Source organism: Oncorhynchus kisutch, linkage group LG3 (assembly GCF_002021735.2).
Source record: "Oncorhynchus kisutch isolate 150728-3 linkage group LG3, Okis_V2, whole genome shotgun sequence".
NCBI lineage: Eukaryota > Metazoa > Chordata > Actinopteri > Salmoniformes > Salmonidae > Oncorhynchus > Oncorhynchus kisutch.
Genome location: NC_034176.2, coordinates 48,878,009 through 48,890,564, shown reverse-complemented (window position 1 = coordinate 48,890,564; position 12,556 = coordinate 48,878,009). Strand labels below are relative to the sequence as shown.

Sequence of the window (12,556 nt, the reverse complement as noted above, 5' to 3'; positions counted from 1 at the left end):
GTCTAGGCTTTGAATAGGCCATTCCAATGCATTTAAATGTTTCCCCTTAAACCACTCGAATGTTGCTTTAGCAGTATGTTTAGGGTCATTGTCCCGCTGGAAGGTGAATCTCCGTCCCAGTCTCAAATCTCTTGAAGACTGAAACAGGTTTCCCTCAAGAATTTCCCTGTATTTATCATTCCTTCAATTCTGACCAGTTCCCCAGTCCCTGCCGATGAAAAACATCCCCACAGCATGATGCTGCCACCACCATGCTTCATTGGGGGGAGGGTATTCTCGGGGTGATGGGAGGTGTTGGGTTTGCGCCAGACATAGCATTTTCCTTGATGGCCAAAAAGCTCAATTTTAGTATCATCTGACCAGAGTACCTTCTTCCATATGTTTGGGGAGTCACCCACATGCCTTTTTGCGAACACCAAATGTGTTTCCTTATTTTTCCTTTAAGCAATGGCTTTTTCTGGCCACTCTTCCTCAAAGCCCAGCTCTGTGGAGTGTATGGCTTAAAGTGGTCCTTTGGACAGATACTCCAATCTCTCCTGTGGAGCTTTGCAGCTCCTTCAGGGTTATCTTTGGTCTCTTTGTTGCCTCTCTGATTAATGCCCTCCTTGCCTGGTCTGTGAGTTTTGGTGGGCAGCCCTCTCATGGCAGGTTTGTTGTGGTGCCATATTTTTTTATTTTTTTCATATTGGATTTAATGGTGCTCTGTGGGATGTTCAAAGTTTCTGATATTTTTTATAACCCAACCCTGATCTGTACTTCTCCACAACTTTGTCCCTGACCTGTTTGGAGAGCTGCTTGGTCTTCATGGTGCCGCTTGCTTGGTGGAGCCCCTTGCTTAGTGGTGTTGCAGACTCTGGGGCCTTTCAGAACAGATGTATGTATACTGAGATCGTGTGACAGATCATGTGACATTTAGATTGAACACATGTGGACTTTATTTAATTAATTATGTGACTTCTGAAGGTAATTGGTTGCACCAGATTTTATTTAGTGGCTTCATAGCAAAGGGGGTGAATGCAGATGCACGCATCACTTTCATTTTTTTTTTTTTTTTTTTTTTTTTTTCTGAAACAAGTCATTTTTTTCATTTCACTTCACCAATTTGGACTATTTTGTGTATCTCCATTACATAAAATCCACATAAAAATCTATTCAAATTACAGGTTGTAATGCAACAAAATAGGCAAACGCCAAGGGGGATGAATACTTTTGCAAGGCACTGTATATTTTCTTGCTTTGTCTCCTAATTCCTGCTACCTTTCAAGGAATGTCAATTTCCCTACTTTCTTTGCATCACTAAAACATAGCTCGGAAATAAAACAGGCCCTGAATGTTTATTATGTTTTCCACCCTGGTGCTGTCTGTGACTGTCAATCAAGCAAAGTAGCTATGTTTCAAGCAGACCTGAACTGCTTCCCTCAAACTTTTTTGCTTTCCTCCTTTGCCAGTAATGTATTTTCAGTGGACAGGATATTAGACGAGCTCGAGGGAACTGAAAGCCCCATGCCCATCTGAGCCTCAAACAATCCTCTTGATATCTAAAAGTTTTCCATACAGTTAAAAATAAATGGATTCCAAGAGTTGGGGAGTTACTCCTTGACTGGGGTTTTCCTCCAATGATGGGCTCTGCTTGAAATAACACAGCAAAAGAAAATGGAAGCAAACAAACAGGGATATTGTCTGGTTATTTCAAGAGTAGGGGTCCAGACCATGGCTTTGATTTACACCAGTATGACTGTAATTACTTTAACAGTCAGTGTTGCTGAAGGGACTTTGGCACGCAAATACATGCAGAGACTGTTTGTGATTACTGTTTTTCATTTATTGCATATTTCTTTCTTCTGGGAATGCAATATGTAACAGTAACAGTATGTAGTAAGCCATCACTGCTTCAAAATGTACGCATTTTACATTTAATTTGTCAATACAGATTTTTTTTATCCAGATGAAAGCATAAATAATTTGGAAAAACATATATCCCCTTTGAGATTATTTGATATATTGTAATATTCAGAAGTAGTATAATATAACAAATCTTTGTAATATAATTTTTTTATTCATATTCATAATATTCTTAGTCTGATGTTGCTTCCTTTGCGTAGATGTAGTAGGAATGGCTATATTTAGATCAAGTCCAAGGTAGTCCATAATCTCTTATAAAAGGAAATAGAACCTTGTTGACACACGAACAAAGGAGATGGTGTTTCTCTTCATGTCTGAGCTGCACAAAAACATTAAAACCATCTGTGGGCTTCTCTCCACCGTGACCAGAGCTGGGCTTGGCTTACTGACACATCTGCCCAAGCATTACAGCGATAGATAGAAACCTATAAACCAGCTAAATGTACATTCCAGTTCTGAGACACAACAATGCACCTAGACATTCCACATAGAGTACATCCAGTTGCACATATTGGTTGCACACATGCCAGGTTCATCCTGAGGGGATGGCTAAACCTTTTACCAGACAGTAACAGGACAACTTTCCTGCACTTTGGAATGTAGACTTATAGTCACAAGGAAAATGGGTTTGAACAGCTTTTGAACAAAGAGACATTCATTCCTTATGCTTTCAGTACTATATATAGTGTACAATATAGACTTCAGGAATGATCAGACACTTCCATAATCAACTTCCACACATATTCACCTATGCTTTTGTTATATATCACGTTCACATCTCCACTTTCACCATCTTGACTACAGATGTAGAGATGAAAACATGGGGTTAAGCTGAACAGTTGTACAAAATCTGCGTGTGCAACACTACAACAATTGTGAAGACTTTCAGGATGCCATCAGCACCTCTGTTAGTGAGGGCTGATTCTTTACAACAGAGGACATCACTAGTAGTAATCCTCATCATACTCTCTCTCCGAGTGGCCATACTCCAACATTTCCGTCACGTTCTCCGTCAAGTAGACGGACATCTCTTCTGAAAAAGTATTAGATGGGGTTATTAGCCTTACGTAGTATCGTAACCAGAGGAGTCAATCCCACGTCTGTCATTTTGAAAGATTTGTGTGACAGCTGAAGAAAAATTAAATAAAGCTCTAGAACTGTCATTACCTGGACCTAGAACTCCTAACACAGCCATTGCAGAGATACTGCCGAGCTCGTTCCGAGCGACACAGCGGTAGGTGCCAGCATCGGCCAGGCCAGCTTTCTCAATCTGCAGCCAGCTAGAGAGCTCATACTTCAGGGGACCACCCCGAGACTGTCCAGCACAGGGCAGACAAAGAACATGTTTAAGCATAGCCTATTGTTTAGGACTGAATGAATGAATGTACATAATTCTATGGCGCAATATATAAAATGAAATACCAAGGACCTATGCATAATCCACCCAATATTTCTGCATCATCCAATAAGTAAGTATGTTGATGGAAACATTAAAGAATATACTAAGGAAACAGCAGAGGATGGTTTTCGAAGCATTGATTGAAGCCTCTAAACAAGGTTCACCTGGACAGATATGTGTGGGTCATCTCCTGGAAGAATAATGTCTCTGCCATCCTTCTTCCATTCAATCATTGCCATTGGAAAGGCAAAGACCTCACAGAGGAACACCATGCTACTACCCGTAACATTCACCAGGTTCTGGGGTGGGACCTTGATGATCGGCACTGAAAAAAAGAAGAGGTAGAGTTGGGGTGTTTACGAGACAATTCCTCTCTCACACAGCTCCTGAGCAGCAAGCTTGACTCCTGGAACTGGTTAAAACAATACATCTTTCTCAATGCCTGTGCGGGAAGTACAGGCCAGCCCTGTAAAGATTCCTCTGGATCAGTCTCAGTGAGTTCTCTTGCTACTCTGTCAGAAAAATCTAAGACTGGTGACAGGAAACCACTTTGCCCAAATCCATATTTCATGCACTCTTTCTGATTGACAGTTTTTTTCACCACGTGGCAAAGTGTTACATGGAACAATAAAGTGTGTATTGTATGCAAAATTATCACGTTAATGATTATTTCGCTAGCAGATTGATTGAATAGATTTTGTTTCTGTTTTGGCCATGATGTTAGTTTCCCCAAGTCATCTTTTGTCTACTGTCTGCCAATTTAATCACGGTTTATGAGCAATAACTGTAGATGAGTAAATGTACACTGATTTGAGACAGTACTAGGCGCAAATCAAAGCCATAGCATCATAATAAGCGATTTACCTGTTTTGCATGGACCTTTGCGCTTTATCTTGAGTGATGAATTTGAGAAGTACGCTTCTTTAAACTGACAATTGTTCATGTATGTTCTGTCATCGGAACCACAGAGCGCATCTTGCGATTGACAGACGCACTGCGGCTCCGCAACTTCTCCATCTCCAACATCCAAATCGTCAATTTTGCATTGAAGATCCGTCCCACAGAGACCGTAAAACACATTAATGTCGCCAATATCACACGTCTGCCCCTCTAGATTTCCACACTCTTGGCAGCAACCACAACTGTCCAAAATGAACCCAGCCCTGCATTCTTGTGCCACGGGACACAATTCAGGTGAGCACTCACCACAAGCAGTTACATTTCTATCAAACTGATCCTCAAGCCTATCATAATATAATGGATCGATAACGTAATCTAATGGGTCTATACGTTTGTCAATGTCCTCATCAAACTTGTTCGGGAAGCTTTCACAAGTTCTCATGTTCAGCAAAAGCATAATTCCGCAAAGTATTATGTCCCATGGCATTTTGACTGACTGCTGGTCTTCTATGATTTTTTATAGCACTTTTCGTTACAGCACTTTAGCAGAAAAATATAATCCACTATAGGTCTAAAAAATCATTATACAGTCCACTTCAAAGTGTATCCTTTCATTTCCGATATGAAACTTCAAAATACATTCCAATGGTTTGATTGGGGTTGTTCAACAACTGTTGGACAATATTTCTCCCGAAGATCGCTGAGAATGCACAGCCCAGTGCTTTACAACAAAAAACAGAATGTCATTCAACAAACCTGCATTGTAGCCTAGATTTAGGAAAAATATGATGACGTTTTAAAGCATCCAGCAATTCCCAAGAACAGTGAGAGAAGGAACAGGAGGATATCGGTCTATACAGTAATAATGACCAATGATTTGATAGCAACGCCCACAGACCCAGGGAAAAGTAGTTTTATATTAGATATTCGGTTTTCTCTCGCCAATTGAGCCAAGCTATGAAAATAATAAATTCTGAATTAGAGGAGAGCAATTGAAAATCCCAAATAAAATATAAAAATAGTAATAAAAACAGGCCTGGAATTGTCTCCATCCTCCACTGATTCAGAATATAGCATTTCCATTGTCATGGTACACTTTGTTCATAGTACCTTCAGAAAGTATTCATACCCCTTGACTTCTTCCACATTTTGTTGTGTAACAGCCTGAATTCGAAATTTATTAAATTGTTTTGTTTTTTCTCACCATTTGCCTTGATGACAGCTTTGCACACTTTTGGCATTCTCTTTGGCCAAAATGCCAAGCATCACGTCTGGAAGAAACCAGGCACCACTCATCACCTGGCCAATACCATCCCTACGGTGAAGCGTGGGGGTGGCGGTATCATGCTGTTGGGATGTTTTTCAGCGGCAGGGACTGGTAGACTAGTCAGGATCATGGGAAAGATGAACGGAGCAAAGTACAGAGAGATCCTTGATGAAACCTGCTCCAAAGCTCTCAAGACCTCAGACTGGAGCGAAGGTTCACCTTCCAACAGGATAATGACCATAAGCACACAGCCAAGAAAATGCAAGAGTGGCTTTGGGACAAGTCTCTGAATGTCTTTGAGTGGCCCAGCCAGAGCACAAACTGGAACCCGATTGAACTCTGGAGAGACCTGTAAATAGCTTTGCAGCAATGCTCCCCATCCAACCTGACAGAGGATTAAGAGGATCTGCAGATTGGAGAAACTCCCCAAATACAGTTGTGCCAAGCTTGTAGCATCATACCGAAGAAGACTCAAGGCTGTAATCACTGACAAAGTTGCTTCAACCAAGTACTGAGTAAAGGGTCTGAATACTTATGTAAATGTCTAAAAAGTTATTTTTAATAATTTTGCAAAACAAAAATATTTTTTTCTTTGTCATTATGGGGTATTGTGTGTAGATTGATGAGGGAAAAAAACCATTTAATCAATTTTAGAACACGGCTGCAACATAACAAAATGTGAAAAAATATTGAATATTTTCTGAATGCCCTGTATACTATATATGAATACACTATATACATAAATGTATGTGGACAGCCCTTCAAATGAGTGGATTCGGGCTATTTCAGCCACACCCGTTGCTGACAGGATTATAAAATCAAGCACGTAGCCATGCAATCTCCCTAGCCAAGCATTGGCAGTAGAATGGCCTTACTGAAGAGCTCAGTGACTCAACGTGGCACAGTCATAGGATGCCACCTTTCCAACAAATCAGTTCTTCAAATATCAGCTCTGATAGAGCTGACCCGGTCAACTGTAAGTGCTGTTATTGTGAAGTGGAAATGTCTAGGAGTAACAACGGCTCAGCCGTGAAGTGGTAGACCACACAAGCTCACAGAACGGGCCGCCGTGTGCTGAAGCTCGCAACGAGTAAAAAATTGTCTGTCCTCGGTTGCAACACGCAATACTTATTTTCCACCATAATTTGCAAATAAATTCATAAAAAATCCTACAATGTGATTTTCTGGATTTTTTTTCTCATTTTGTCTGTCATAGTTGAAGTGTACCTATGATGAAAATTACAGGCCTCTCTTATCTTTTTAAGTGGGAGAACTTGCACAATTGGTGGCTGACTAAATACTTTTTTGCCCCACTGTATACAGTATCAGTCAAAAGCTTGGACACACCTACTCATTCAAGGGTTTTTCTTTCTTTTTCTATTTTCTACATTGTAGAATAATAGTGAAGACATCAAAACTATGAAATAACAACGTAATCATGTAGTAAACAAAAAAGTATTTATATATTCTTTATATTTTATATTTGAGATTCTTCAAAGTAGCCACCCTTTGCCTTCATGACAGCTTTGCACACTCTTGGAATTCTCTCAAACAGCTTCATGAGGTAGTCACCTGGAACGCATTTCAATTAACACGTTTGTCTTGTTAAAAGTTAATTTGTTAAAGCCAATCAGTTGTGCTGTGACAAGATGGCCCTATTTGGTAAAATATCAAGTCCATATTATGGCAAAAACAGCTCAAATAAGCAAAGAGAAATGACAGTCCATTTTTACTTCAAGGTCAGTCAATACGGAACATTTCAAGAACTTTAAAAGTTTCAAGTGCAGTCGCAAAAACCATCAAACGCTATGGATGAAACTGGCTCTCATGAAGACTGCCACAGGAAAGGAAGACACAGTTACCTCTGCTGCAGAGGATAAGTTCATTAGAGTTCCCAGCATCAGAAATTGCAGCCCAAATAAATGCTTCACATCTCAACATCAACTGTTCAGAGGAGACTGCGTGAATCAGGCCTTCATGGTCAAATTGCTGCTAAGAAACCACTACTGAAGGACACCAATAAGAAGAAGAGACTTGTTTGGGCCAAGAAACACAAAAGCAATGAACATTAGACTGTTTTTGTGAGACGCAGATGATCTCCACCTGTGTGGTTCCCACCGTGAAGCATGGAGGAGGTGTGGAGGTGCTTTGCTGGTGATTGAGATTTATTTAGAATTCAAGGAACATTTAACCAGCATGGCTACCACAGCATTCTGCAGCGATGATCTATCCCATCTGGTTTGCACTTAGTGGTAATATAATTTGTTTTTCAACAGGACAATGACCCAACACACCTCCAGGCTGTGGAAGGGATATCTGACCAAGAAGGAGAGTGATGGAGTGCTGTATTAGATGATCTGGCCTCCACAATCACAGACCTCAACCCAATTGAGATGATTTGGGATGAGTTGGACCGCAGAGTGAAGGAAAAGCAGCCAACAACTGCTCAGCATATATGGGAACTCCAAAAAGTCTGTTGGAAAAGCATTCCAGGTGAAGCTGTTTTAAAAATATATATATACATTTCACCTTTATTTAACCAGGTAGGCTAGTTGAGAACAAGTTCTCATTTACAACTGAGACCTGGCCAAGATAAAGCAAAACATTTTGACACATACAACAACACAGAGTTACACATGGAATAAACAAACATACAGTCAAAAAATACAATAGAGAATGTCTATATACAGTCTGTGCAAATGAGGTAGGATAAGGGGGGTGAGGCAATAAATAGGCCATAGTGGCTAAATTATTACAGTATGGCAAATTAAACACTGGGGTGATAGATGTGCAGAAGATGAGTGTGCAAGTAGCGGTACTGGGGTGCAAAGGATCAAAATAAATAAAATAAATAACAGTATGGTGATGAGGTAGTTGGATGGGCTTGTTACAGATTGGCTATGTAAAGGTGCAGTGATCTGTGAGCTGCTCTGACAGCTGGCTCTTAAAGCTAGTGGGGAGATATGAGTCTCCAGCTTCAGTGATTTTTGCAGTTCGTTCCAGTCATTGGCAGCAGAGAACGGAAAGCAAAGGCGGCCGAAGGAGGAATTGGCTTTGGTGGTGACCAGTGAAATATATCTTCTGGAGCGTGTGCTGCGGGTGGGTGCTGCTATGGTGACCAGTGGGCTGAGATAAGGCGGGGCATTACCTAGCAACGACTTATAGATGACCTGGAGCCAGTGGGTTTGGCGACGGATATGACGCGAGGGCCAGCCAATGAGAGCATACAGGTCGCAGTGGTGGGTAGTATATGGGGCTTTGGTGACAAAACGGATGGCACTGTGATAGACTACACCCAATTTGCTGAGTAGAGTGGTGGAGGCTATTTTGTAAATGACATCGCCAAGGATCAGTAGGACAGTCAGTTTTACGAGGGTATGTTTGGTAGCATGATGTAAGGATGCTTTGTTGCGAAATAGGAAGCCGATTCTAGATTTAATTTTGGATTGGAGATGCTTAATGTGAGTTTGGAAGGAGAGTTTACAGTCTAACCAGACATCTAGGTATTTGGAGTTGTCTACATATTCTAAATCAGAACCGTCCAGAGTAGTGATGCTGGACAGGTGGGTAGGTGTGGGCAGAGATCGGTTGAAGCGCATGCATTTAGTTTTGCTTGCATTAAAGAGCAGTTGGAGGCCACGGAAGGAGAGTTGTATGGCATTGAAGCTCGTCTGGAGGTTAGTTAACACAGTGTCCAAAGAAGGGCCAGAAGTATACAAAATGGTGTCGTCTGCGTAGAGGTGGATCAGAGAATCACCAACAGCAAGAGTGACATCATTGATGTATACAGACAAAAGAGTTGGCCCGAGAATTGAACCCTGTGGCACCCCCATAGAGACTGACAGAGGTCCGGACAACAGGCCCTCCGATTTGACACACTGAATATCTGAGACGTAGTTGGTGAACCAGGCGAGGCAGTCATTTGAGAAACCAAGGCTGTTGAGTCTGCCGATAAGAATGTGGTGAAAACAGCTGCACAGTATTGTCTCTTATCGATGGCAGTTATGATATCGTTTAGGACCTTGAGCATGGCTGAGGTGCACCCATGACCAGCTAAGAAACCAGATTGCATAGCGGAGAAGGTAGGGTGGGATTCAAAATGGTCGGTGATCTGTTTGTTAACTTGGATTTTGAAGACCTTAGATAGGCAGGATAGGATAGTTATTGGTCTGTAGTAGTTTGGGTCTAGAGTTTCACCCCCTTTAAAGAGGGGGATGACCGCGGCAGCTTTCCAATCTTTTGGGGATCTCAGATGATACGAAAGAGAGTTTGAACAAGCTAGTAATAGGGGTTGCAACAATTTCGGCTGATAATTTTAGGAAGAGAGTGTCCAGATTGTCTAGCCCTGCTGATTTGTAGGGGTCCAGATTTTGCAGCTCTTTCATAACATCAGCTATCTGGATTTGGGTGAAGGAGAAATGGGGGAGGCTTGGGCAAGTTGCAGTGAGGGGCGCAGGGCTATTGACCGGGGTAGGGGTAGCCAGGTGGAAAGCATGGCCAGCTGTAGAAAAATGCTTATTAAAATTCTCAATTATCGCGGATTTATCGGTGGTGACAGTGTTTCCTAGCCTCAGTGCAGTGGGCAGCTGGAAGGAGTTGCTCTTTTTCTCCATGGACTTTACAGTGTCCCAGAACTTTTTGGAGTTAGTGCTACAGGATGCAGATTTCTGTTTGAAAAAGCTAGCCTTTGCTTTCCTAACTGGCTGTGTATATTGGTTCCTAACTTCCCTGAAAAGTTGCATATCGCGGGGGCTATTCGATGCTAATGCAGTACGCCACAGGATGTTTTTGTGCTGGTCAAGGGCAGTCAGGTTAAGAGAATGCCAAGGGTGTCCAACGCTGTCATCAAGGCAAAGAGTGGCTTCTTTGAAGAATCTCAAATATAACACATATTTTGATTTGTTTTACACTTTTTTGGTTATTACATGATTCCATATGTGTTAATTCATTGTTTATGTTTTTACTATTATTCTGCAATGTAGAAAATAGTCAAAATTAAGAAAAACCCTTGAATGAGTAGGTGTCTCCAAACTTTTGACTTGTACTGTATATACACTAGAAATGTCCTTGTTTTTGATATATATATATATTTTTAAGTCCATTAAAATAACATCAAATTGATCAGAAATACAGTGTAGACATTGTTAATGTTGTAAATTGTTTTTGTTGCTGGAAACGGCAGATTCTTTTATGGAATATCTACATAGGCATATAGAGGCCCATTGTCAGCAACCATCACTCCTGTGTTCCAATGGCACATTGTGTTAGCTAATCCAAGTTTATCATTTTAAAAGGCTAATTGATCATTAGCTAATACAACGTGCCATTGGAACACAGGAGTGATGGTTGCAGACAATGGGTCTCTGTACGCCTATGTAGAAATTCCATTAAAAAATCTGCTGTTTCCAGTTGCAATAGTAATTTATAACATTAACAATGTCTACACTGTATTTCTGATCAAGTTGATGTTATTTTAAAGGTCAAAAAAATAGCTTTTCCTTCAAAAACAAGAACATTTCTAATGACCCCAAACTTTTGAATGGTAGTGTATATTTACAGTACATGTGTGGATTGTTCTCCATCTACCCCTAATTCAGAATATAGCATTTTCCTAGTCATGGCATGCTTTGTTCAATAGCTATTGACGAGAATATATATCCACTGAATATCCAATATTAAATTAATTTTACCTCGCCCTTTCGATGTCTCTAGGTCCAGGTTCTCCATCTGTGTCTCTCTATCACGCTTTGTGTCTTCACCCAGCCTGGTTTCATAGATTAATTCAAGTTTATCTGGGACACCCAAATTAGTGTGATATGTTAAGTTGGTATGGATACATAAGACAGCTGGTTACTTAGGACAAAAATAAAAGTAGGGTGGTTGGTCAGGGAGGATGGGTGAGCGTCTAACATGGGTGGGTGTCTAGCGACCCGATGGTTGCGAGTTCAAATCTCATCAGGAAAATTTTTAGCATTTTTGCTGATTAGCAACTTTTCAACTACATACTACTTTGAGCTACTTTACAACTACTTAGCATGTTAGCTAACCCTTTCCCTAAGATTAACCCTAACCATATCCTTAACCCTAACTCCTAAACTTAAGCCTAACCTTAACTCTAACCCCTACCCTACTTAACGTTAGCCAGCTAGCTAATGGTAGTCACCTAGCTAGAATTCATAACATATCATATTGTACATTTTTAAAATTTGTAACATAGAATATGAATTGTAATTCGTAACAGATCATACGAAATGACTGATGGACACAAACGAATACATACCATACAAAATGTAACATTTCATGGAGTATCTCAGATTTACGAAATAATACAAAATTCTCTGTGACTAAATTGCAGAACCCCATCCCCCGCACTGCCCTACTAGTCTGGACAGAAGGGCTAGATGGGATGACTAAGAACAGCCTTCAAATGCATCTGTCAAGCTGGCGAGCAACACATTGTGCTAAATGCTCTCTCTCCTTTAACCACACTTACACACCACATCCATCGACACTGAACAAAAATATAAACGCAACATGTAAATTGTTGGTTCCATGTTTCATGAGCTGAAATAAAATATCCCAGAAAATGTTCATAAGCACAAAAAGCGTATTTGTCTCAAATTCTGTGCACAAATTTGTTTACATACCTGTGAGCATTTCTCCTTTGCCAAGATAATCCATCCACCTGACAGGTGTGGCATATCAAGAAGCTAGTTAAACAGCATGATTATTGCACAGGTGCAGCTTGTGTGGGGACAATAAAAGGCCACTCTAAAATGTGCAGTTTTGTCACAACACAGATGTCTCAAGTTAAGAGGGAGCGTGCAATTGGCATGCCAGACAATTTTATATGAATTTCTCTACCATAAGCAGCCTCTAAAGTTGTTTTAGAGAATTTGGCAGTACGTCCAACCGGCCTCACAACTGCAGACCACATGTATGGCGTCCACATGTATGGCGTCTTGTGGGTGAGCAGTTTGCTGATGTCAACGTTGTGAACAGGGTGCACCATTGAGGCGGTGGGGTTATGGTATGGGCAGGCATAACCTACAGAAAACTAACACAACTGCATTTTATCGATAGCAATT

General features: G+C 40.9%; 1 protein-coding gene across 2 annotated transcripts; it reads right to left on the bottom strand.

Moving 5' to 3' along the window:
- Positions 1 to 1,066: 1,066 nt before the first annotated feature.
- kazald3 (Kazal-type serine peptidase inhibitor domain 3) lies at positions 1,067 to 12,141 on the bottom strand. Of its 2 annotated transcripts, none has more exons than XM_020476141.2 (4): positions 12,116 to 12,141; positions 3,466 to 3,626; positions 3,070 to 3,217; positions 1,067 to 2,935 (listed from the first exon to the last, which is right to left on the bottom strand). In XM_020476141.2, the coding sequence occupies exons 1-4, from the start codon at positions 12,123 to 12,125 to the stop codon at positions 2,847 to 2,849; spliced, it is 408 nt and encodes a 135-aa protein (XP_020331730.1). In that variant the 5' UTR covers positions 12,126 to 12,141; the 3' UTR covers positions 1,067 to 2,846. The 2 variants fall into 2 exon arrangements, with proteins under 2 accessions (XP_020331730.1, XP_020331724.1); XM_020476135.2 differs by lacking the exon at positions 12,116 to 12,141 and adding an exon at positions 4,166 to 5,045.
- Between the last annotated feature and the right edge of the window lie 415 nt (positions 12,142 to 12,556).